General features: G+C 42.5%; 1 protein-coding gene across 1 annotated transcript in view; it reads right to left on the reverse strand.

Annotated features, from left to right (window-relative positions):
- Nucleotides 1–1,029: 1,029 nt before the first annotated feature.
- Nucleotides 1,030–25,226, reverse strand: part of mRpL12 (mitochondrial ribosomal protein L12) — a 71,151-nt gene continuing 46,954 nt past the window's right edge. The window contains exons 4-5 of the mRNA XM_080274471.1: nucleotides 16,162–16,299; nucleotides 1,030–2,224 (exon numbers count right to left, since the gene is read on the reverse strand). Of these exons, the coding sequence (XP_080130597.1) occupies nucleotides 2,108–2,224; nucleotides 16,162–16,299 (255 nt within the window). The 3' untranslated portion in view covers nucleotides 1,030–2,107. The remainder of the gene's footprint in view (nucleotides 2,225–16,161; nucleotides 16,300–25,226) is intronic.

Here is a 25,226-nt window from a genome sequence, read left to right on the forward strand (position 1 = left end):
TAGGCAATAAAGAAGACCAAAACATGAGTTTATGAGTATAAATTCTTGCAATCCAAAAACACGTAATTACTGTTCCATCTTTTAATCTGTTAACATCTTTCATTTTAAATAAACCCCTACATCCTAATTAACTGAAAATGCTGATTTCGGATGTTTAAACTCAATGAAATGTTTATGGATCACTGCATTTTAATACTCTTGCCAACTGTTTATGCATTAAGGATACTGGGCTATGACACGAGTTGACATGCTCCAAGGAGCTCCAACTCTCGGCAAATTTCCGAGGTTCTTTCTTTATGTTTCATTCACTGGCATATATTAATTCTTCCTGAGATTTTTCTTAGTGGAAAACTGACCAGACACAGCGTAATAACTGCATGTCTTTGAGTAAAAATTGTCTCTTTTCATGCTTGTTGATCGAACCATTTAAAATAGTCCCACTAACTTATGCCCCTTTCCCGCTTTCTGTTGTCATTCACAGAGAAAACAGAAATAGATAAAAATTACTTTAAATTATTCCCAAGGGTTGTAAGCAAAATTACTTAATAAATAATAATGGTTTATTTTATTTGTTTATTGAACCTCTCTTCTTATCAGTCTTAATACTAAAAATTACTGCGTGTTACCATACCCGATATGAACTCCGTAAATTATTCCTGGCTGTCCCTGAGCGATAGTTCTGAATTTCAATTAGTTCCATTTAGGATTTCCTATTATTGTAACAAATGTACTGCTTCCTACAGTTTTGAAATATACTGGTACTTTGGCATTTACTTACTGTTTTCGTTAACAATTTTACATACAGTAATAGGTTTTACCTTGTAAAGATATAAGGAGTATTTGGATCATCGCTGGCCAATAACTTCTGGATACTCTGCCGTCACTTCTTAGGGCGACTGTACTATATATATGTATATATACATACATACATACATATATATATATATATATATATATATATATATATATATATATATGGAGCCTCTATATATGGAGCCTCTGTGGTAGTGTGGTAGTGTGTGTGTTTTGCATGCTGGTAGACGCGGGTTCACCTACCGCCAGAGTTGTAAAAACTTAGGAGAGCGTTCACCAAGCCCTTGAACCGCTTTGGTGGCCACAAAGGGTGCTGTGGTTGAACCAACATCGCACTCTCATACGCTAGCACCCAGTCGGCTTAAGGCGGGCTGATTACACTTGGTTCACAAACAACACACACATCCAAAGCCACTTCAACAGTACAATTACATACTTTTCACCCTACATGCAGTCTCTACCAGACAGCCTAAGCCACAGGGTAGAGATGCATTGGCTGTATCGTTCCTGCTTCGGTAGGGATAAGCCGGTCCTGCAGTGGACCTCAAGGGCTGATGATGATGATATATATATATATATATATATATATACACCATTATATATGTATATATACTCATATAATACACACAAACCTTTTAAGGGACTAAATGGGGAATCAATTTGTCCCTTACTTGAAAATGTCCACTGTTTTACCACATATAAAGACAATCTTATTATGAAATGCAATGATTGTTGCACTTATTTATTTGATTATGAATTATTTTATGGGTACTGTATAAAGAAACATATTAATGTGTATAGCCTAGGCATTACGTATCATTTTTGAACTTGTCTGTTTGTCAGGTAGCATATGGAGTCCCGTAAATCCAAAATCCCTTAAATGGAGGTCCCTTAAATCGAGGTTTGACGTAGTTATTTTTTTAATGCTTAAGCAGTTTCTTGTGATTTATTAACCGAACACTGACACAGTTTGCATTAATATTATATATATATATATATATATATATATATATTAACCAGTAGCATGTAGAAATAAATTACAGTAGTCCCCACTGCAATCTGTCATGTCATAAATTCTTTTTTGCTATGAAGCCTACAAGGAATTACAGATTAACTGCTATTAGATTTAATTCTCATTTATAAAACTCACTTGCCAATCTTCAATTAAATGGAAGAAGTTGTGATATTCTGGAATGCAGCCCTGAAATAATGAGAACTGCCAGCAGTAGAGAATGAGGTACTTGTAGTAGCAAGCCTGCTTAGCCAACAAGAATATAGGCCATGTTCTTGTCCTCTACTCAATCACACACTCAGCTCCTGCCGCCTTGAAAGCCTCCGCCAGTTGCTCTGCCTCGTCCTTGGCTATGTCGGTCTTCACAACACATGGACACGACTCTACAAACTTCTTAGCCTGTGGAGGATGAAAAATATACAAGAAAATTTTAGGAAAGAAAGGACGGACAGATGAATTACAGTAATACAGTGACCCCATTTACATGGCTGTTTGTCAACCAAGGGATACCATGCAAGCAGGTGCTGTGCACTTGAAATACAGCTTTTCAATATAAAAGCTGATCCCTTAATTCCCAATCCTGACCCCAGCTTGCCAACTAAGAACTCTATGACCCTAACTAGTGTACATTGCCATTATGATTCCTAAAGGCATAACAACTGGTCAATGTTATAAAAAAAAAAAAAAAAAAAAAAAAAAAAAAAAAAGAGAGAGAGAGAGAGAGAGACAGTGACACTGAAGTTAAAAGGCATAAATAAGTGGGAAAATCTACCCTTAACAGACAACAACAGCTGATTTGTTGAATATGAGTACAGGGATCTGTGGAAGAGGAGATAGGCTTGGTCTTACTTTCAGTTCCTTCCTGTTGATGCTAGTCCCTAATCCTAAACCCCTTCAAATGGGCAGCATCTGAGGGGTCTGTAGCTGCTGATGGGATGGCCACTGACAAGGAACATTAAGACAGGCAGGGCAAGTCAGGTAGGCAGTGGTAAGATGCCAAGAACACTTGCTGATATTTCATTGGGAGTTTTGTCTGCACTAGGTGTAATATAGTGTTGATCTGGTCACCTACTTCTTTGCAATGTGTGACAAGCAAATTCAGTAGTCCATCCTTGATCTTATCAGCTAGCTGTAAAATGCTGCATAAGAACTGGTAGATCAGCTTGTGAACTGGGACACAGGGTGTGCCTCTAGCTGCTCCACAACCCACTATTCATTTTGTCTGGTCTGTTCTACCTCCTCTCCTGTTTTTCTCCTTAGGTAACTCCTAGTCATTTCCCTGTTACTGTCCAATAGCTCAACAGTCTCCCTCTGATTTCCAAGAATTCTTCCTCTGGGAACCGAGAAGTGGTTTCAGCTGCAGCAGCCAGTATATCACAGACTGACTGCAGAGATACTGTGGGGTAAATAAGTGGTAGCACTTTCCTCCACCCATGCTTGATGACATCTATTGTTACTTTCTCCCTGGCTTTAGTAATGTTGTACACTACATTTCTAGGGATGAATTAATTCCAAATTGAAAGTCTGGCCCAATATTTTCTACTAATACTAAAAGGAGAGGGGTAGCTCAGTGGTAATGTGTGTGACTCGAGGTCGACGGTTTGTGCTGCGCCCAGGTAGCTTCCTTTGCTGGGAAGGGTAGCACTCTCCTGTAACCCTAGCCGGACTATATGATCTATCTAGGTTTTGCTCAGGGGAATAATCCCCTTACTGATACTGCTCCTGAAAAGATGACAAGTCCAGTCTTCCATCTTTAACCCCGGCAACTACACCCCTCTCTAGTCTCTAGCATCTGGTCACAGGTGAGCTGCAGATGAAGCATGAAATGTCCTGGTCGAAGGTCTGGATCTTAGAGGGAGTGTGGCAGGAGCATCACCTCTACCACAGGGTGCCTGCCAATGAGACAGGAGGAAAGGACCAGTACCAGCTTAAAAGGCAACTTCATTTTACAGCATCCACCCAAGAACCAAACCTCCACACTAATCCCTGCACCTTGCTGTGGTGAGGTGCTCTCAGCTACATGGGAACATCAGTTCACTGCAAGGGGACCAGTAGCAACTTAAAAGGCAACTTCATTTTACAGCATCCACCCAGGAACCAAACCTCCACTCTAATCCCTGCACCTCGGTGTGGTGAGCTGCTCTCAGCTACATGGGAACATCGGTTCAATGCAAGAGACAACTCTGCAGGGATGGCTGCTTGCCTGTGGTTATTGGATCAGACTGATCAGACTGACTGGGGTAGGACAACAACAACATAGTAACTATCCAACTAGTACTAGCACTTTTCAAACCAATTAGTAAAAGTAGCCAACCACTGGCACTGTGCTACCAACTGCTCAAACCTTACTCCAACTAAAGACCAAGGTATAGTATAATAATGAATTATGAGAGGCTTAAGTTACACACTCCTCTACCATGCACAGCAAGCTCTAAGGCTAGATGATCCTTCTTGGCTTGTAACTCTCAGGCAGTCTTTCCCTCCTTAGGCAGGAATGTAGATGAGGGAAAGCATTTCCAACACAATCCAGTGTCATCCATGATGAACACCTCGCACCGATCACATCCCCCTTTATCTATAATCCAGCAAAGCTTGGGTGGAAAAGATGCAGTGGCTGCCTCACTTGCACTACCAGCCCAAGCACTGTGTGCCTGTCCACATATAACCAGTACAGTTTCATAAATCACTTAGCCAATCCTTGCTTGCAGAGAAGACAGGGGGGTTTTCAATCTGCATCACCTGTGCCACAAAGTTGTCGATTTCTTTGGCTGTAACCTTCAGCTTAGGACTATCAATGGGCAAATTTACCTCTCACTGCACAATCACATACCTAACAAGAATTGTTTCTGTTTTCAGCATGAATGGATTGACAAGAGTATTTACCTCACTCAATTTAGCAGTGCCTAAGAACACAATACCCTCATAGTTCTTTTAAACAGTTGTACTGTTGATTACACTCAGGCCTCGCTATACGTTTGTCGTGTGATAAATTTCTTGAGCAATGAACATAAAGTTATACCTAGTTTTGCTATAATGATGGCAAAATTCACTATAACCATGGTACTCAATTAGCAGATTGCAGTCCAAATCTCGACCGCCGAGAGCTGTTGTGTGGACCCCAGTACCTCCTCCCTCTCTCATGGGGGGGGGGGAGAACAGTCATTAAAAGTAAGTAAGTAATTACTGTACTGTTATTTGTGGCAGGTGGGGGTGCTCACCATCCACTCACTCGATGTAGTGCTGCTGTCAAGTGTCTGCCCTTTCCTCTCCTCCATCCTTCTTCCTTCAATCCTCTTCTGTTGTCCTTTCCTTCATTCTTTCCTTGTCCTTCTGCCTATGGGTAACTTTACACTCCCTCTTCTGTCTTTCTTTCCTTCATTCTTTCCTCTTCCTTCTGCCTGTAAGTGACTCTACACTGAGTGACATGCCAAATGGTTTCCTGTACACCAGGAAACCATTTACTATGCTGGGTGGTAACCATATAACCAAATTTTGGCAACTGGTGGTTTAGTGGGTAATTATTGCGCTCCAATCGGATTGCGCCAGTGAAGGTTTATATCCAAGGGATGGTTGGGGTTGACTGCTCATGTAATGCCACTCAGGAATGAGTGTGGTTGGTCACTCTCATCTTAAAATGTCGGGACCAACTGCCTAGCCCCGGGCTCCTACGCTCCTCATGGGGCAAATGTAGGATTGGATGATGGATGGATGGTTATTATAACTTGTTTCAAATAAAATAGCTCACATTTTTTTTTTTTGCTTCAATTATGCCTGAAAAAGTCGATGCTCATGCAATTTTCTATGATGCAACAAATTAAGGGAAAACTCAACCAATACATACAATGTTTACAAAGCAGACGACACTGGCTATCAGAGAAGAATCAAAATGTTCTTGCTATTTTAATAGTGCACATTATTCAAACTAAGGTGAGTCTGAATGTAATATTGAACGTGTATTAAAGTATTTGCACACCAATGCTATTAGCATTGTTAAGCTCAGCAGTATTCCAAGCAACTTGATCAAACTGAATGTACTAGACCAGCTATCATTACAAGAAACAGCTGGACTTGGATTATATTTTACTTTGCTGCAGTCTTCTTACGTTTGTGTAACTCTGTCGACTAGATCTTATGAGTGGCAGAAGAATAATGACTGCAGGGAAGTAGGGTGCCCTCGATGGTGTGGAGATGGGGAAATGAAAGTGGTTTTGTATGGTGCCATGCTGGCTGGGTAGTGGTGGTGGTCGTGACCATGACAGGTGCAGTACAGGTAACTCGCACGGAACACGTGGGTTTCGTTCCTACCGTGCCGTGTTAGGTGCGAAATCGCGTATATTTAAACTACTCCGTATTTTGCTCCCTAGACCCCCCAAATGTGTTGTTTTGCTGTTATCTGTCACTGGTAATCACTAGAAAGCACTTTAAGTGGTTAGAAGGTTTATGTAATGTTATAACTCACAAATACAGTACTCCACAGCAAAACTTCAACACACAAATACTGTATGTAAACACAAGGAAACATTCCGACGCCGATCATAGTTAATCATATAAATCAGGTTAACTGGTACCAGTGCTTTAACTTACATACCAGAACAGTACATATTTAACTCAGAAATGCAGTACTGTGATATCGAATGATTTCAGTACATAATCTGTTTGGAATGGCTGGAAAAAAAAAAAATGTTATGAATACATTTTCACCTTTTTTATATACGTTTATGGTAGTTTCGAGTTATTTTTTACGTTATCGTTGTGCCCATGCTTGGAAAAGGGAGCGAAAGAGTTGAATTTTCAGTCCTAAATGAGAAAACTGCACGTCCTCCAAGGCTAGACTCTGCCACGGGAGAATAAAGTGGAGGGTCAGTCCGATTAGCAATAAGGAAGTTGTGTCACAACTTCCAGCTCCCACACCACGAGAATGGCTAAAAATAGAATCGTAATGCAGTTTCAGAACTAACATTAAGTCTAATTATTAAGAATACAGATACAAAGCAGAAATAAATACGTTTACAGACGGGGAAAACGTACTTCTTCCGTCATAACATGTTCATCTTTCTATCATTTTACGTTCATCTTTATCATTTTACCTTGTTATTTTCGCAATATATATTGCTGTGTCGTAAACAGGGTGGTTGTTTGTGTTTTGCAAGGGAGGAAAAAGATTGTAAATTCTGTCTGGGTCGAGAAAATGGGTGTAACTACGTGTGGTTAGGCTTGGCCACGAGCGAAAAAATCGTACATCCACTCATCACGATAGCAGATGGTGAACTGACAGATGATACATGAGAGGGTGATGTCAAGGTCAGGCTCATGTCCCAGATTTTCGTTCACTTCCCGAAAGTTTTCATAGTTTTCTACACGTTGCATTGCATCAAATGATCCAAACCATTACAGCAAACCTGAGCAAATAGGTAAAGATACCAAGACAAAAATGTATTTTTCTCTTATTATAAGTCTTTAACGAACAAACAAAAAAGGCAATATTCCGACGCCGATCATGGGTAATCATATAAATCAGGTTAACTGGTTACAAGGCTTTATTTAATGCTTTAATTGCTTACAAGTACATATCAGAACAGTAAATATTTAACTTACAAATACAGTACTGTAGAAAAGCAGTACAGTACAGTAAGAGTTTAACGAACAAACAAAAAAGGCAATATTCCGACGCCGATCATGGGTAATCATATAATTCGGGTTAACTGGTTACAAGGCTTTATTTAATTATTTAATTTTATTTAAGTGCTTACAAGTACAGTACATACGAGAACAGTAAATATTTTACTTACAAATACTGTACAGCACTGTGGAAAAAACGAACAAATAAAAAAGGCAATATTCTGACGCCTATCAGGTAAACTGGTTATAAGACTTTATTTCTTGCTTTAACGTTATTTAATAGTACTTTAAGTTGCACATAAACTTACCAGAACAGTACAGTACTGTAAATATTTAACTTACAAATATTGTGCTACTGTACTCGGGAATGTCTCACTCACTGGATAATTTCCCGCCTAGATCGTCACGTATTCAAAACAAACCATGCGCTGCGGTGACATTCGAGGATTTGATCTTTCAAAGGCCTCTCCTGCGTTAATTTGTAGTTTTCATAATGGTTCTTTAATCTTACGTTGTCTTATATGTATCCCAGCCCTTACCGTGCATAATTGCAAGCGCGTTCCGTGAGATCGTGTTCCGTGCGAGTTACCTGTAGTAGTGGTGGAGTTAACCCGCCACATCCCGTTGACATACATAGGCGCCCGAACGTTTTGTCGCTGACTCGACGTTTATAAACGCTCTGCAATTGCAAGGTCCATCCTTTGCACATTTATCAAATTTCACACGTGATTTTTGGTACGTAAAAGCAACAGAGCCTCCTCTAACTGCCGCCAAGCAGGGATGCTCCCAGACCCTGCATGATCCGCATGCTCCCTTGTCTCAGTCACGCACCTTTTAGCAGTGACCCAGAACAGACATGGCGTGCCGAGGTCTCTCTGACGACGAAATTCAAGCCGCCCTTGACGCCTTCTCAGGTGATAGTGATTCTCCACTAGATGACAATGAGGAGAACAAGGACTACGTGCTGCCTGACAACGAAACGAGCAGCACTGATGAGGAAGTACTGTCACCGAAGAAGGTGCGGTATGTCACGTATTGTAGGGCAAGGGAAGGCCAGGCTGGACTCCATACATGTGCACACACCTCTTTCCAGCCCCTAGACAAAGGGTCTGACGAGGATGGCGCTGTAGGATGTGGTGTTATCGTGGTTGGGGAGTGAGAGGATTTTGCTGCTGGAAGCCGAAGGTGTGGCGAGACGTAAAGTAAGGTATGGTCCTTCTGTTTTGTCTTGGGAAGGCACAAGTGGTGTGATGGGAGTGAGCGTTGAAAGGGAAAGTGGTGGTAAGAGGGAGACACTGCGAGCATATGGTGCGCCTGGGCAGTGGGCAGGTGAGGAGACGCTCCCTAGCACCTCTTCCTCCCTGCAAGATTCCTGCGCTTCCTTCCCACAGCCCTGTGATATGGGGAAAGGAAGGAAAGGGAAGCGAAAGGGGAAGGGAAAATGGAGCAGGAAGAGCAGCATGAGTGGGGAATGACACCACTCTCCACCTCCCCCACCACCCTCTCCACCCCATCCCGACGAAGGCAATAAGGCTGGAGATGATAGTGTGTCATGGGACTGAGAAGATGGGAGTGATTTCACTCCCACCATTCACCCCTTCACTAGGGAATGGGGGTCTGGCTGCATGGCTCCTGGAATCCATGCAGGCTCCACCAGGGTGGATTTCTTCCACCTGTTCTTTGGTGAGGAGTTTGTGGGCCGCATTGTGGAGCAGACAAATTTATTTGCAAGCACCCAGGACCGTGAAAGCAAGCGTCACGGCACGATGAACAGGCACTCCCAACAATATGACTGCCCAGTAACCCCTAGGTGAGATGTTCAACTTTTTGGCCCTGGTTCTCTTGATGGGTATTGTATGGAAAAACCAAATTCCAGGATACTGGTTCACGGACCCAATGACCAGCACACCTTTCTTTGGGAAGGTAATGGGTCGTAATCAATTCCAGTAAATTCTCAGCCACCTCCACTTTCACGATGCTGATGACCCAGCTAATGCTGATAACACTGACAAAATGAGGAGAATCAGGATGGTATCTGATCACCTGCGTGAAAAGTTCCGCTCATCCTTCTATCCTTTCAGAGACCTTGTCATAGACAAGAGTCTCATGTTGTGGAGAGGCAATATTTCTTTTCATATGTACACACCTAGCAAGACTCCATTTTGGATTCAAGATCTTTTCTATGTGTGACTGTAAGACTGGTTATGTGCAAGACATGTCTTGTACACTGGTGCACAGACATAACAGAAGATCGAAGTATTGGACTCTCTGGGGTGGTGGTGAAGACAATGATAGAGAAGAACCTTCATCGTGGTCACGTCTTGTACCTGGACAACTGGTACACTAGCCCCTTTCTCGCTCGGTACCTCCACCTTCACGACACCGCAGTCTGTGGCACAGTCAAGAGAAACCGTCGCCATATGGTAAAGGTTGGGAGGAAACTTGACAAGAAAGAGGTGGTTTTCTTCCAAGCGAATAACATTCTTGCCATCGTATGGAACCACAACATGGAAATTTGCCTCCTGTCAACAATACACCGCCCCCTTATGCACTGCACAGACTCCGTGGATTACCGCACCAAGAGGAGGCACCACGTTTTGAAACCGGAGTTGGTACTGGACTACAATGTCGACATGAGGCAAGTGTGCCAGGACCACAATGAAGTGGTACAAAAAGCTTTTCTTCCACATGCTTGACATCACAGTTCTCAATGCACACTACCTCCACACCCTGACAATGGGAACCTCTGAGACTTTTGAGGGGTTTGTGAGGAAGCTGTCTTGTGAAATTATCGGCAGGTACGCACAGGACAAGTTCCATCACCACACCCGCCCCCCCACTGCCACCCAGACTCCCCTACACCCCACAGGACGCCACTTCCTCAGCAGCATCCCTCCTCAACCGAACCGTCCTAGACCCCAGTGATGCTGCCATATATGCAAGCACTGTACAATAAGACCAGCCAGTCAGAGGAAAGACACGAGGTATGAATGTGTGCAATGCAACGTAGGGCTGTGCCTTGAGTCATGTTTCAGGGAATATCACACCTTGGTACATTAATGATACTGTGTGTGCTTGCGATAATATGACGCTCACTATTAAAGTAAGGCATGTACATAAGCGATAATATGACGCTCAATGCACTAGTAGGGCCTGTGAATATGTGATAACAGTTATATAAAGTGGAAATGGGTGTAATGTTAGTGGAAATGTATTAATACAAGTTGAAAAAGAGAATGTAAGTTGAAACAACAGTCATAGCGAGCTCGCTATGTACATGTGCACTAATATTATGCTAAATATAATTGTAAGGCCCATAAATATGTGATAACAGTTATATAAAGTGGAAATGGATGTAATGTTAGTGGAAAAGTATTATGTAAGTTGAAAAAATGAAATGTAGTCATAGCGAATCATGTTACCGATTTTGACGATTTTGCTATGCTCGCTCAATGGAACTATGCTTATTTCACCTACATTTTTGTGTGAAAACCAATTTATTCTTGTATTAAATGTTATTTTGTACCAAATTAATAAATATCAATCTATTCTGAGTGAGTTCCAATACTTACCCCAACCACAGAAAGTGGGACAGCAGCCGAGCACCTCCACAGAACACAGTACCAGGTGCGCGGAGGCTCACCTGTTTAGACCACTTCTAGGCTCGGATGAGCACTTTCTCTGTGATCTGCCATCATTTCTCACCAAAAGCAGAGGTTTGAGCCCCCCCAAAAAAAAAATTCCAAAATCTGCTGGGATTGAAGGGGGGGCAGTGGTGAAAAATCTGCCGGAACAGGGCGGATTAATGGTGGTGAACTGGTGATGCTACAGTTATGGTAATGAACAATGCTTACGACTTGTTTATGGGGGTTGGGGTGCTATGGGTGACGGTGATTGTGGCATGAGTAAAGACGTAGTTATGGTTAACATCTGCCATTTTTCCATTTTCAGGAAAGCTAAATTTGTCTGGGAAGAGAAGTTACAGCAGCCCCAAGCAGGTGGTGGCTGGAAGTGTCTGAGAGAGAAAATGGCTTGCTCCAAAAAAATAAAAGTTGACAGTGAAAATCGTTCCTTCAAAGACAAGTGGAGAGAAAACTACAGTATGCCTTCATTATTCGTACAAGAAGTTCAAAACCAGTCTGCTTGATATGCAATAAATCCATTGCTGTTGTGAGAGGTGGCAATGTGAAACGCCACTATGAAACTAAACACAGTAACTTTGAAAATACGTATCCTCAAAACAGTGAGGCACAATCAACAAAAAAAATCAGCTCAAATTACAATATGAGAGCTCTAAACATGTTCTTACCAATTCTATGACCCTCCAAGAAAGAGCAGAGGAATATTTGCTGAAAGTAGCTTGGATTTTAGGAAGACAAAAAAAGCCATATTCTGATGCACAGTCAAAAATTTATGTTGGAGGTTACAAGAACACTGTTTGAGGGTAAACAGAAGGATGGCATCAGAGAAAAGATTAGGCAAATCCCACTATTGGATTTCGCAGCAATGAGAAGGACTGAAATATTAGCTGAAGATTTGACCTCACAACTTGATAATGCGTTGCTAAATGCACCATGCATTTGTTTATCTGTAGATGAGTCAACAGATGCAACTGACAGTGCCCAGCTTCTTGTCTTTGTCAAATTTTATGATGGAGCAAAGAGGGGATTTTGTGTGGATTTGTTTGGTGTGGCAAGCCTGGAAGCATGAACACGAGGAGAAGACATCTATGAGGCCATAAAAGTGATACTAACAAAATGAGGGATTGATCCGACGTCAGTCATTTCACTCACTACAGATAGAGCTCCATTCATGATAGGAAGAGGGAGGGGACTAGTTGGACAACTGAAAGAGGACCATCCTGACTTGTTAACATACCAATGCATAATCCACCAGTCCATCCTGTGTGCTTGTTTGGGAGATGAGTATGCTGTGACCATGGAAAAGGTAATGAAGTTAGTCAACCTCCTGAGAGCATCATCATCACTACAGCATCGGCAACTGCGTAACTTTTTGACTGAGGTCAGTGCCAACTATGATGATTTACTTCTGCACAACAATGTATGGTGGTTGAGTAAGGGCAAGATTTGGAGAGATTTTGGAGTACCAGAAAAGAGATACAAGAGTTTCTAAAAACAAGTCAACTAAGTGTTAAAGCCAACAAGTTTTCAGAGTTTTTGGAAGATGACAAGAAAATGGAAAAGATAGCATTTTTATCAGATATCACTTCTCATCTCAATGCTCTCAAAGTCAAACTACAAAGAGAAAACAACACAGTGTGTGATATGACTTCAGCAGTTCAAGCCTTCCAGAAGAAACTGGAACTTTTCAGATATGACCTGCAGGGAGAACTTCATCACTTCCCCAGAATTTTGGAGCATACCAAAAGACGGAAAGATCATAATTATACTAAATTCATCGATATGCTGGTTAACAACTTCAAAGCTCGTTTTGGCGATTTTTCACTAGGAAGTCTGCTGTTGCTTTTAACTCACAACACTTTCATGGTTACAGATGTCTCCTTGTTTTCAGACGAAGCAAAACAGATATTCTCTATCTATCTATTGCCAGATGCCTCAATCCCGTTTGGAGTGGCCACAAACAAATCGCCTCCAAGTCGCCCTGTCCCCCGCCATTTCACTGCCCTGCTCCCAACTCACACCCCCATCTTTCATATTCAAGTGGGTAAATGCTGCACCAGTTCAAATGGGACTAACTGACCTGCAAGAAAATGTGGACCTTAAAAAAGGAGATTGCTCACTGTGATCCTGTCACATTCTGGAGACAGAAGGTGTCACAAGCTACTTTCCCTAGTTTGCATAAAGTAGCAGTGCATGCCCTGACAATGTTTGGATCCACTTACTGTTGTGAATTGCCTTTTTCTAGTATGAATTTAGTGAAAAGCAAATACCACTCCAGAATCACCAATGAACACCTTCGTCAATGTCTGGAATTAGCTCTTACATACATCCTCTGTTCCTAAGTTCAAGGAATTAGCAAAGAGCAAGAAATGTCACTTTTCACATTGAAAATTTCTGATGATCAATCACTCAGTAACAAATCTGCACTAGTAATATTTACATTTTCAGTTACTGCAGTGTTTTATAGTAATTGATATTTTCCCCAGTTTCTTCATCACCCAGGATTTCTCTTCAAGTATGAACATATTTTGAAGATTTACATGTTTGCACTTCAGATAAATTGTAATCTGTGCTTGTATCATATTCATATTTGCATATTTTAAATTAAGACTATCATCTGGACCTTTGACATGTAGGAAACTGTTCCTGGACCTTCAGAAATAGTAACTGAGTACCCCTGCACTAGAACAATCATTCTGGTGGCCGCATACAACAAACCTGTGCATATAGATTACCTTCCATGCATGCTGACAGTCAGCTTCTTGAGTTAAGAGGGCCCCCCAGTGTTAACAATCACAGTGAACGTCTCTTTTGTTCCTTTTTGAGCATGCAAGGCCACTAAAACAACACTTCCACAGGTATACCCACTAATGTTTAATAATATTCAGCTTAATCCTGCATCATCCTTGAACATGCTTGGGGTTTCATTTACTCGAGACTTATCTTGGAAAGATCATATTGCATCTTTTGTGAAATCTGCTTTCAAGAGATTAGGTGTGCTAAGCCGACTACTTTCTTTCTTTACCCCAGCACAACTGTTGACTCTATACAGGGGTTTTATCCGCCCCTGTGTGGAGTACAACTCACGTGTGGGGAGGCTCCCCACATACAGCTCTTCTCAATAAGGTGGAGTCAAAGGCTTTTCGTCTCATTAACTCTCCCCCTCTTACTGACTCCCTTCAACCTCTGTCTCTTCGCCGCACTGTTGCATCTTTGTCTCTTTTCTGTCGCTACTTTAATGGTCACTGCTCCTCTGAACTGTCTGCATGCATTCCTCCACCTCTACGACAGGTACGTAGCACCCGTCTAGCAGCAAACTCTCATCCCTTTTCTGTCCAACTCTCTAATGCAAGAGTTAACCATTACTCCCAGTCCTTCATTTATGCAACAGGTCAACTCTGGAACTGTCTCCCTCTGTCTGTATTTCCTGTTGCCTATGATCTCCAGTCTTTCAAACGCAGTGTGTCCAGGCATCTCGAAATGATCGGATCTTGAATTTGGCTCTCTATTGTATTTTGTTTTTCTCTTGGAGGGAACTGTTATTGCGGGCTCATAGCCTTTGGTTCCTTCTTCCTCGCATTAAAAAAAAAAAAAAAAAAAAAAACTAATAGTGCAAGTGCATAACAAATAGTGCAGTGTGCACTGTTAGGTGAAGTGATACCTTTCTGTGCAAAATACTGAAACTTGTGTGCCTGGCAAGGACGCAACCCCTAGTGGAAAGCATGGTGCTACAGAGGGTGCCAAAAGCAAGCCCCCCTCCCCCTCCTCCTTCCCCCCCCTTTTCTTTTTAAGGTTGTGGTCATAGGCCCCCCCCCTCCCTGTCCCCAATGAAACCACGCTATATTGACCTTCATACATAATTAATTGCTATGCAGTAGGTTTTCACTTCATGTAACCTCACTGTAGAATGTGATGCCATTGTGTGTGTGTGTGTGTGTGTGTGTGTGTGTGTAACAAAAGTGATGGTATCTAGGGTTGGTGGCAGTATTGTCAAAGAAGACGAAGAGTAACCATGCGGAGTTTACTACAAGGGCATGGGCAGTACTTCCATCCTGTGCAGTATTTGTGATAAGCGGGTGCAAAAGAGATGTAGTGGTATTAGATGTAGACTGCAGGATAATGCTGAGTTTGTGTGTGTGGTGTGTTGGAGAGAGCACGTGGAGATTGGCAGGTGTGAATGGACTGATCTTGCTGGCGAGTCTCTTAGGTGTATGGAATAGTTTTGTTACTTGGGAGACATGTTATGTGCTAGAGGTGGGGCTGGAGCTAGCTCTGTGGCTAGAGCAAGGAGTAATTTGAAGAAGTTCAGGGAGTGTAATATTCTCCAGACATTTAGAGGGCTCTCCGCCCATGCAAAAGGATCGTTGTATGCGGCATGTGCTTGGAGTGTAATGCTGTATGGTGATGAGTGCCAGGCAGTAAAGAGGATATTCGAAGGCTTAAAACATACAGAAATGACAATGATTAGGTGAATGTGCAGTGGTCACTGACTGCGAGGCCTGGGGGAGTGGCTAGGTTTATGATAGTTGAGTTGAGAGGAAGGATGGGGCTGGAGTATATTGGTGTTGTGATGAAGGGGGGTAGATTGAGATGGTTTGAGCATGTAGAGAGGATGGGAGATGACAACTGGGTGCACGACATGAACAGCGTGAACGTAAGGGGTAGCGCTGCAAGAGGCAGACCGAAAAAGACCTGGGACGAGATCAGAAAGTGTGACGTTGGGGATAAGGGGCTGAATAGGGAGGCTGCCAGAGATCGACCAACATTGAGGGCTGGCATTAGGTGACCAATCTGACAAGATAACTTGAATAAACTTAACACACTTTCCTCCTACAATCTAATTTAATCATTCATTCTAAAGGTCACACAAAGTTTTTTTTCTCACACCATCAACCCACCTTCCTGTAACTGCTCTGAAATGTAAATACTGTAATCTAAAAAGTTTCCATCATTCACTGACCAAGTTTCACTCCCATGAGAAAGTCTCAGAAGCAAACACTCTTTCAACCTTGCTTAAATATATCAATAAATAAAAAAATAAATATCATTATAATAAAAATGTTATCCATGACTGACCTGAACAAGATTGTATCCCTCCAGTTTATTCTTGACCTCCTTAATAAGCTGCACTTTCCGGGCTTGGTCATAGCTGGTCATTCGTACTGTGAAGCTTGTCTGCACCTTCACTGGTTCAGCTGCCTCCTCTTCCTCTTCCTGTAATAATGAACAGTGGTGCTTTAGTCTCTTGACACTTACAGTACCTGACTCAGCAGCGAATGCCCATTTGTGTGACTAAATAAACAAATGAACTACCTAGTAATTATTCTACTTCCTTGATTTGTAAAAGGTTAGGTACTGGAGAAAGATGCAATCTTCATGCAGCGGCATCAATATAACTGGTCAGCGTCACTGCCTTGTTACACACGCGTCCCTTGACTCCCTCCCTGTTCCCTCAGAGGATGGTTGATTGTTGGAACAGGGCAGTTTCAGTCACAGCAACAACTAAAACATGGTTATTTAACTAAACTGGTGTACATAACTTTAGTACACTTGACCCTCGATTTTAAGGACCCCGAAACAATGGATTTAAGATTTAACAGGCATTGTCCATTGGTTCATTATCCTATGGACCAACATATGACATGTCAACAGAGTACACTGCTTCACAAAGCGTCCACTATAGTCTATTTGATTGACCCGTGCGTCTGAGATGTATAGGTAAAATAGGATGTCTGATTTGTGGCTGCTGATTGCCTGCCAATTATGTCACTGAAGTACAGTAAATGTAGGCATGTATTGTAGGGCAACATGCGGACGTAGGAGGCGTACACTGTGGATGGATATTTTAGTGCAACATGCAGACGTAGGTGTACACCTTGGGTGGATATTATAGTGCAACATGCAGATGTAGGCGTACACCATGGGAGAATGCAGTGCAACATGCGGACGTGAGTGTACAACATGGGTGGATAATTTACTTCAAACGTCACATCATTTAACAAAGTTTTATAATCAACTTTAGTTTTCCTTGACAACAGTAAACTTTTCAAGCTAATTTTGACCTCTTTAGCTTTGGAAATTATTCTATATTTAAATTGGCTGCTTATATTGCAGGCAATTTAAAATATAAATATACATGTGTTAAAATAAGACGAGCTGTAGATTTACATCATCAGCACCCATGAATCAAACACATCCTACTCGCCCTTTACATCTCAGCTCCACAGGTCAATCATACAGGGTATAGGTGGCCATTAGCATGCTGCTAGTCACTCTGTCTAGTTTATCAGAAGGGCAACAGTCATCATGTCACCATGTCTCCCAAACCTGAAAAATGATAAAGGGTGAACCTCAGTGTGACTCGTAAGTTAGAGCTAATTCGCAAGCTCAAAAATGGTTTGTCAGTGGTGCAAGTATGCAAGGAGTACGAAGTGAAGAAGCAAATTGTATCTGATATAAGAAATGCAAAGCCTCAACTAACTGAATACAGAATGCATCTAAGTTTTGTGCTGATGGCTCTTCAAGCAAAGATGGTGATGTACAGCTGTGGAAACACATGAAAACTGGACGTGAATCACAGTTGGACTCAGCTGTGATGAAATGGTACGTGCAGCAGTCAGCAAATGGTGCTACGGTAAGGAGTGTTGAAATTTTAGCACCAGCCACAAAGTTAACTAACCACTTGGGTATCTAGAATTTCAAAAACAGTGATGGGTGCCTGTGGTGGTTATGCAATTACCTTGACCAACACATGGTAAGTGTGTGCTATTTTTGCTAAAGTGCATACTGTGAATAATTTACAGGAACAGACTGGTCTTCCCCCTATTAGTCCTCAAAATCGAGGGTCAACTGTATTTTGGACAGCTGAAAGCCAAGTACAGCTGTTGATGCTTTACTCGTGGGCTCACACCGATATTACCATAAGAACTTCAGAAACATTCACACATACAAAAACTGCCCAACCCTACACACAAAGCCAGAGCCAACAAACAATTTAATGAATAGGGAGGCTGCCAGAGACCGAGCAGCATGGAGCCCCCCCATTAGATGAAAAAGGCCTATGCATGCATGCATGATGGATTCTTAAACAAAATGAAATGAAACAGTAGGCAGTACAGTATACAACTGCAATCAGTAACATACCATCACTCTACTTTTTATATACTGGGTATATATATATATATATATATAGAGAGAGAGAGAGAGAGAGAGAGAAACTCCCCACGCTAGTCCTTGATCGTTCATATGGCCTCGCTAGGTGACAGGAGAGCACTACCTCTCCCTGCACGGCAGCTAACTCGGCAGGGCATGAACTTTTGCCTCTTCGGTCTTGAGTCAGGTGCTCTACCACTGAGACGCCCCCCAAGAGAAAGAGAGAGAGAGAGAGAGACCAAAATCCAGAAGCACACAAACAATGTTACAGAGAAGCCTGAACAAATGTCAAAATCACAACCCCTTGATTTCAGGATGCTTAGACACATTGTATTCAAAAGACTTGAAATCACACACAAAAGGAGACTGAGGAAGACAGCACCTGAGGTGACTAGCCAAATAAGGAATTAAAATACCAATTAATTCTTGACTTGGAAACATTAACTGAAAATGATTGTTGTTGTTGTAGCTGTTGCTTAACCCTCGTCCTTTTGGAGGACCAAACCCACTAATGACAAGCAAGCAACCACTCCTGCATGGCCTTCTTTCAGGTCCAACTATGACCAGGTGAAGTAATCCACCCTCCTTCAACCAACCTGTCAGTGTGACTGCACTGCAGTCATGGGCACCACAGTTGCCTGGTATACATTTCTGTTGATTTAATACTTGTGTTCATCAGCACAGCTGAAATAATAATCATCGAGAGGCTTTGACTCTTTTAACATGAATATGTTAAATATCACTTTAAATCCTGTGACTTTACTGTTTTATTACCTGCCCCCGCCCCGGAGGAGCTCGGGGACAGGCATTGTTTTCACTCAGCTGTCTGTTAACAACTGTATGTGAAAACTACAGGTGCGATTTTGACTAAAATTACAGGGATGATAGGCTATGACCTATCACCTGATTAAATATGCCCAGGCTGCTGGCCCAAAATATATCTATATAAAAAAAGGGGGGGATGGATAAAATTTTTTTTGCCATGAATCCTTTCAAATTCGTCATATTGACATGAAACCAAAACCTTAAAGTGCATCTTTCAAATCTGCATCCTATAATATGCCTCATTACATCATGGGGGTTACCCCCCCAGTTAGTGGTAAGGGGGGTCAATGCCAGGTGGGTCGGGGGTACAATTCTAAATGGGAATAAAATTGTCAATTTTCACCTGATTTACTCCAAAATTAATATGCGACATCTCTGATTAGATATCCTGTTGTGTTTATACACCAGCACTAAAATGACTGCTGGGGACGGGTCTGCTGTGTCTTGGCATCACTTCTTGTTTATATTACGATCAGATAGCAAACACATTCATTCATTGCCAGACGCCATGTATCCCAAACGGGGTGGCCAAGGGATTAGAGTCAATTGTTTTACAGGGAGGGGCACCAATCCTCCACCAACCCCACTTGACACATAGCGTAAATTTGGTTCTTCCTCTCGATATCCACTACTGTCTACCTGAAACCCACTCCCGTGTGTGTGTGTGTGTGTGTGTGTGTGTGTGTGTGTGTGTGTGTGTGTGTGTGTGTGTGTGTGTGTGTGTGTGTGTGTGTGTGTGCGCGTGCGTGCGTGCGTGTGTGTGTGTGTGTGTGTGTGTGTGTGTGTGTGTGTGTGTGTGTGAGACTCTGGGCATAGGCTTTGCAGCCTGCTCCTAAGGACCAGTAGTCCTCCTACATACCACACACCTCCACATACCACCACTTCGGCGCTAACACCCACCGTCCATATTGAATACATGCTAGGGCTGTCTCATTCAGGACTGGTGTATTGGTATTAGCGGGGATATTTTTACAACAAGTTGGTGGGTCTTCTGGTAGATCGGTAATGTCTGCTTTTATGAAATTCAAATCCATAAACTATTCCCTGCCCCAGTGGGGTTCTGAACCTAGGTCCAGTAGAACTGCAGGTCACCTCTCTATCGATTGAGCCACCGCCTCCCCATTGGAGGATTCACTTGTTATCAAGAGTGCATGGGGCAGCGAGCAGCAGTCAAATGTGTAAAGAGCAAGCGCATCCTCTTGTCCTTCTATTATCATCCACAAACAGATCTCTATCCACTTTTTCCAGTTGTCTAACACCTTTAAACATCATAATAAAATCTCCCCTCTCCTCTCTCACTAGGCACTGGTAACTTCAACTTCATCAGCATCTTTTCATAAGCCAAATCTCTCAAACCTGGTACAGTATCATCTTAATCACCATCCTCTGTACCTTTTCCAAATTTCTTGCATATTCCAATTTGATCTTATCTATCTATCTATCTATTGCCAGACGCCTCAATCCCGTTTGGGGTGGCCACAAACAAATCGCCTCCAAGTCGCCCTGTCCCCCACCATTTCACTGCCCTGCTCCCAACTCACACCCCCCTCTCTCATATACCTCTCCACCCCATCCCTCCATCTCATCCTCGGCCTCCCCCTCCCTCTTCCCCCCTCCACCTCACTCACATACACTCTCTTCATCAGTCTTTCGCCCTCCATCCTCTCCACATGGCCAAACCACCTCAGTGTGTTCCTCCTAACGCTTCCTATCACATCCACATCCACACCACAACGCTCCTTTATATCCTCATTCATCAGCCTGTCTCTCCACGTGACTCCACAGGCTCCTCTTAAATAACTCATTTCCACTGCTCTCACTCTTGCCTTGTGTCCTTCCAACAATGTCCAAGCTTCACTTCCGTACGTTAGAGTTGGTATCACAATACTGTCATGTAGTAACTTTTTCACTCCCATGCTCACTTCCCTGTTTCTTATCACTGCTTTCAAGGAACCAGCAACCTTTCTTCCCTGCTGTACCCTTTCAAGCACTTCACCCTCCAAACCTCCATCCTTACTCATCACACTACCCAAATACTTAAACGTACTCACATTTTCCAATTCCTCACCATCTAACCTCGCTGTACATTCACTAACTTCACCTCTCTCAAAGACCATCACTTTACTCTTCCCTACATTCACCTTTAGGTTCCGTTTCTTACACACTCTCTCAAACTCATCCTAATCTTATCATGGAGACAATTATCTCAACATTTCCTCATACAGATGGCTAAAGGGCACTCTCATATTGGCAATCTATATGCCCCTTTGATGACCTTATTTGTATATTTCTCTGGTGATAGAGTAACTTGTATGGTCACTCCTTGAGCATGGTCACTCCTTGAGCTTTCTCTTCCCTTGCTTTGCTGGTCCTCTCCCTTCCCATTTTATGCTCCAGTAATTCAATTTTCATAAAATAGCATCTTAAACACATTTTAGCCTTCAAATCTAAATCATCAATTTCTATACTCAGTCTTTTCTACATTGTTTTCCCGCCATCTAGGTTTGTTTACTTCTTAAGGACCCCACATTGGCACCTTGGTATCACTTCAACTTCTGTATTTGACCATCCATACTTCTTTGTCCCAGGTTTTATGTTGGTGGCCAAGCTGCTCAACCTTATTAAAAATCACTAAACAGGACAGCATTCAAATCCCCACATTACAAAACTAGATAATTAGGAATCCTGAGGAGCTGGTTCAGCCAACATCTGCTCTATATGCTGTCATCTCCATGTGTTTGAGTGTGAACCTTCCTCACTCCCCTTTTATTTCTCAACTACACACACACTGCCACTTCCTGCCCCTGGTAACAGATGAATCCTCCAACTCAGTTCGCTCATCAAATTTGGAGATTCAGAAGCAGTATGGTGGAAATCAGCAAGAGTAGCCAAATTTATGCTTGTATGTCTGTTTGCTGTCTGTACTGTATATGAGGTGCTACCCAAGAGTTCCCGAAATTTAAAAGCAGGGCGGAAACCAATTGTTGTACGGTGCGTGGATACTAGCTGACAGTGAACATACCTTTTGTTTGTTAGTGAGTCAAGTGGTGTTATGTAGGGTGGATGTGTTTGCTGCATGTGTGTGTTTTTATCATTCTGTTTGGGTTAGTTTGCAAATTTTGTGATCTCAAAAATGGAGGCTGTGAAAGGGCAACGTGTGTGCATCAAGTTTTGTGTGAAGCTCAGGATGAACGTGGCAGAAACTCATATGTTAAAACAGCCATTTGGTGACAATGCTTTGGGGATTACACAAATCTAAGACTGGTTTAAGCATTTTAAAAATGGACACACATCAACAGATAACGATGCACATTCTGGTCACATTCCACTGGTTCAACTCCTGAAAACGTGGCCAAAGCTCATGCAACCATCCTCAAAGATCGCAAAAGGGCAATCCACAATGTTTGCGACATTGTTAGTCTACTGTGTGGAACTTGCCAACGGATTTTATCTAGTGACAGGCGAAAACATCCAAACAAACGACAGACAAACAACTGGGTAATTCACTACGACAATACACCTGTGCACAAAGCCCTTGTTGTTCAGCAGTCTTTGGCATAAAAAAACATGCCAGTTGTCCCCCACCCTCCGAATTCACCAGATTTGGCCCCTAGTGATTTTTTTTTTTATCTTTCTGAAAATGAGAATCCAGCTGAAAAGACTAAGACTTGATACCACTGAGAAGGTCTAGGAGAAAATCACAGAAGGTCCTAACAAGCTGGTGTTCAAGAACTTCCAGTATGTGTTCCTATCATGGGAGAAGCGCTGGGATCGATGTCTGCACACCCAAGGAGACTACGTTGAAGGGGACGGTGGTGATTAGGACTTGATGTATGTTTTTTCCTTCTTTAGCCAAATTTTGGGAACTTTTGGTAGTATCTCGCATTAATGAAGCAATAAAGTTACAAGGTGGTGGCGCCCATCATCCACTCACTTGATGTAGTGCTGTGGTGGTGACCATCGTCCACTCACTTGATGTTGTGCTGCCTACTTCTTCCTTCACCTTTAACATTCTGTTTCTGAGTCTGCGCTCCTCTCTTCCTATTTCTCCCATCCTTCCTGTCAATTTTTACTACCCTTCTTTTCTCTTTTGGTGACCTTACATTGAATGACAAGTCTAATGGTTTCCTGTAAGCCTCGAAACCATTTACCATGATGGGTGGTAACCATATAACCAACCCATAGGTGTTCCCTATGTGTCAACAAGTGGGTTGGTGGAGGGTTAGTGCCCCTCCCCGTAAACCAACTAACTAAAAGACAAATGGCCAATCATTATAGGATTAGGGCATCTCGCTATAGTTAGATGTCACATAATCATGTTATAAGAGTCGAATCTTTTCCAAGGATATTATTTCAATTATGGTGATCAACACAAGTCTTAAACAGAAATGGATACCAGGTAACTGTGCTGCCCAAGACTGCAGCACTGTCATAATGACAGGTTGGGTAGAGGAGAGTACATTACTACACCTAGCCACAACAGTACAGTACAGTTCATACATCATGTAGAGATCTGACACCCCCTTGTGGTAAACAGTGCCTCACCAGAGTCAGACCAGGGTCCTTCCCATGACAAGGTGGTGGAAAATACAGTAAAAGGAGGTTTGGCTCCCAAGTGGAAGCTGCAGCTGCTCCATCCAAGGTGCATGGCACTACCACATGTAGCTCCTTGTCAGCACTGGTGAAAAGGGTGTATGTGTATGTGTAGCTATGGGTTGTAGTATGTCTGCCATAATGGGACAGAAATGCAAGAGAGTTCAGAAGAGCAGCAACCACTGAAATAATGATAGCTCAGCATGACTAAACTATAAGAAGCTGACTTTGCATGAAATATAACCTGATCTTTCAAAGAAAGATTATTAGAAAAAGAGACAAGGACAATGTGAAGTGGAAGGAATGAGATTTGTGCTGCTGAAGGGTATAAAGTAGTATTGCAATATGGAAAACTGCAGTAAGATGAATGATAAACAGGGTTTTTATGACAATAAAACCAACAAGACAGAATAACTTTAAGATACCACACCTGCTCCAATGATTCATATAAACAAGTCTAAATAATTAACCCCTTAACCACGGGGCATCACTTTTGTGAAGCTCGGGTGCACGGGATCATCTGCGGGCGTCACTTTTGTGATTCCGTGTTATTTTGAATTCGCTCGGGCTTTCAAGTGGTGGCTTGTATCTTCTGTCAGTACTGCCAGTGTCCAGCTATAGTCAGCACTGCTAATGTCATCAGTACTCCCATCCAATGTTGACAGTTTAGCCATTTTTCCCCTGTCCTTGACTCCCCTCCTTACCTCCCCTCCATTACCCTCTCCTCCCACCTGCCCAGGCCACGCCGCGCTACGCAAATCCTGCCTGGATTTTTCCACTCATTTCATCCATTGAAATGTGCCCTATGCCCTATTCTTATACAAAATAATATATATTAAAAAAAAAAGAAAAGGTAATTGATACTGCCATACACTTGGAATGGGCTAAGTATCACCTGGCAACACCCCACGTGCACTTGTTCACTAATTTTCCCTGTTTATTTCCCCTTGAAATATGCCATGACCTATTCTCGTAATAAAAATATATATAAGAAAGGCCATGTATGTGGGTGCTCACACAGAGTGAATGGAGATTTGAGTGACGAGTTTTCCGTGAATGTTGGTGTGCATCAGCAGTCAGTCTTGAGTCCCATGTTGTTTATCATGGTACTTGAAGCCCTTTCATGTGACTTTAGAAACGGACTCCCGTGGGAGTTGTTGTATGCTGATGATTTGGTGTAGATTGCAGAGAACGAAAGGGAGGTGGAGGAAAGGTTTAGGAAGTGGAGAGATGGTATGGGGCAAAAGGGTTTAAAAAGTAAATGCAGATAAAACTAAAGTGATGATATCTAGGGTTGGTGGCGGTACTGTCAAAGACGAGGGAGAGTGGCCATGTGCAGTTTGCCACAAGGGTGTGGGAAGTAATTCCATCTTGTGTGGTGTTTGTGATAAATGGGTGCATAAGAGATGTAGTGGTATCAGAGGTAGACTGCGAGATAATGCTAATTTTATGTGTACAGAGTGCCAGGGTGAGCAGGTGGAGATTGTCAGGCGTGAAAGGAATGAACTTGCTGGTGAATCTCTTGAGTGTGTGGAAGAGTTTTGTTATTTGGGAGACATGTTGTGTGCTGG

This window comes from Coenobita brevimanus, chromosome 57 (assembly GCF_032717465.1).
Source record: "Coenobita brevimanus isolate Jiangsu-jjx chromosome 57, ASM3271746v2, whole genome shotgun sequence".
NCBI lineage: Eukaryota > Metazoa > Arthropoda > Malacostraca > Decapoda > Coenobitidae > Coenobita > Coenobita brevimanus.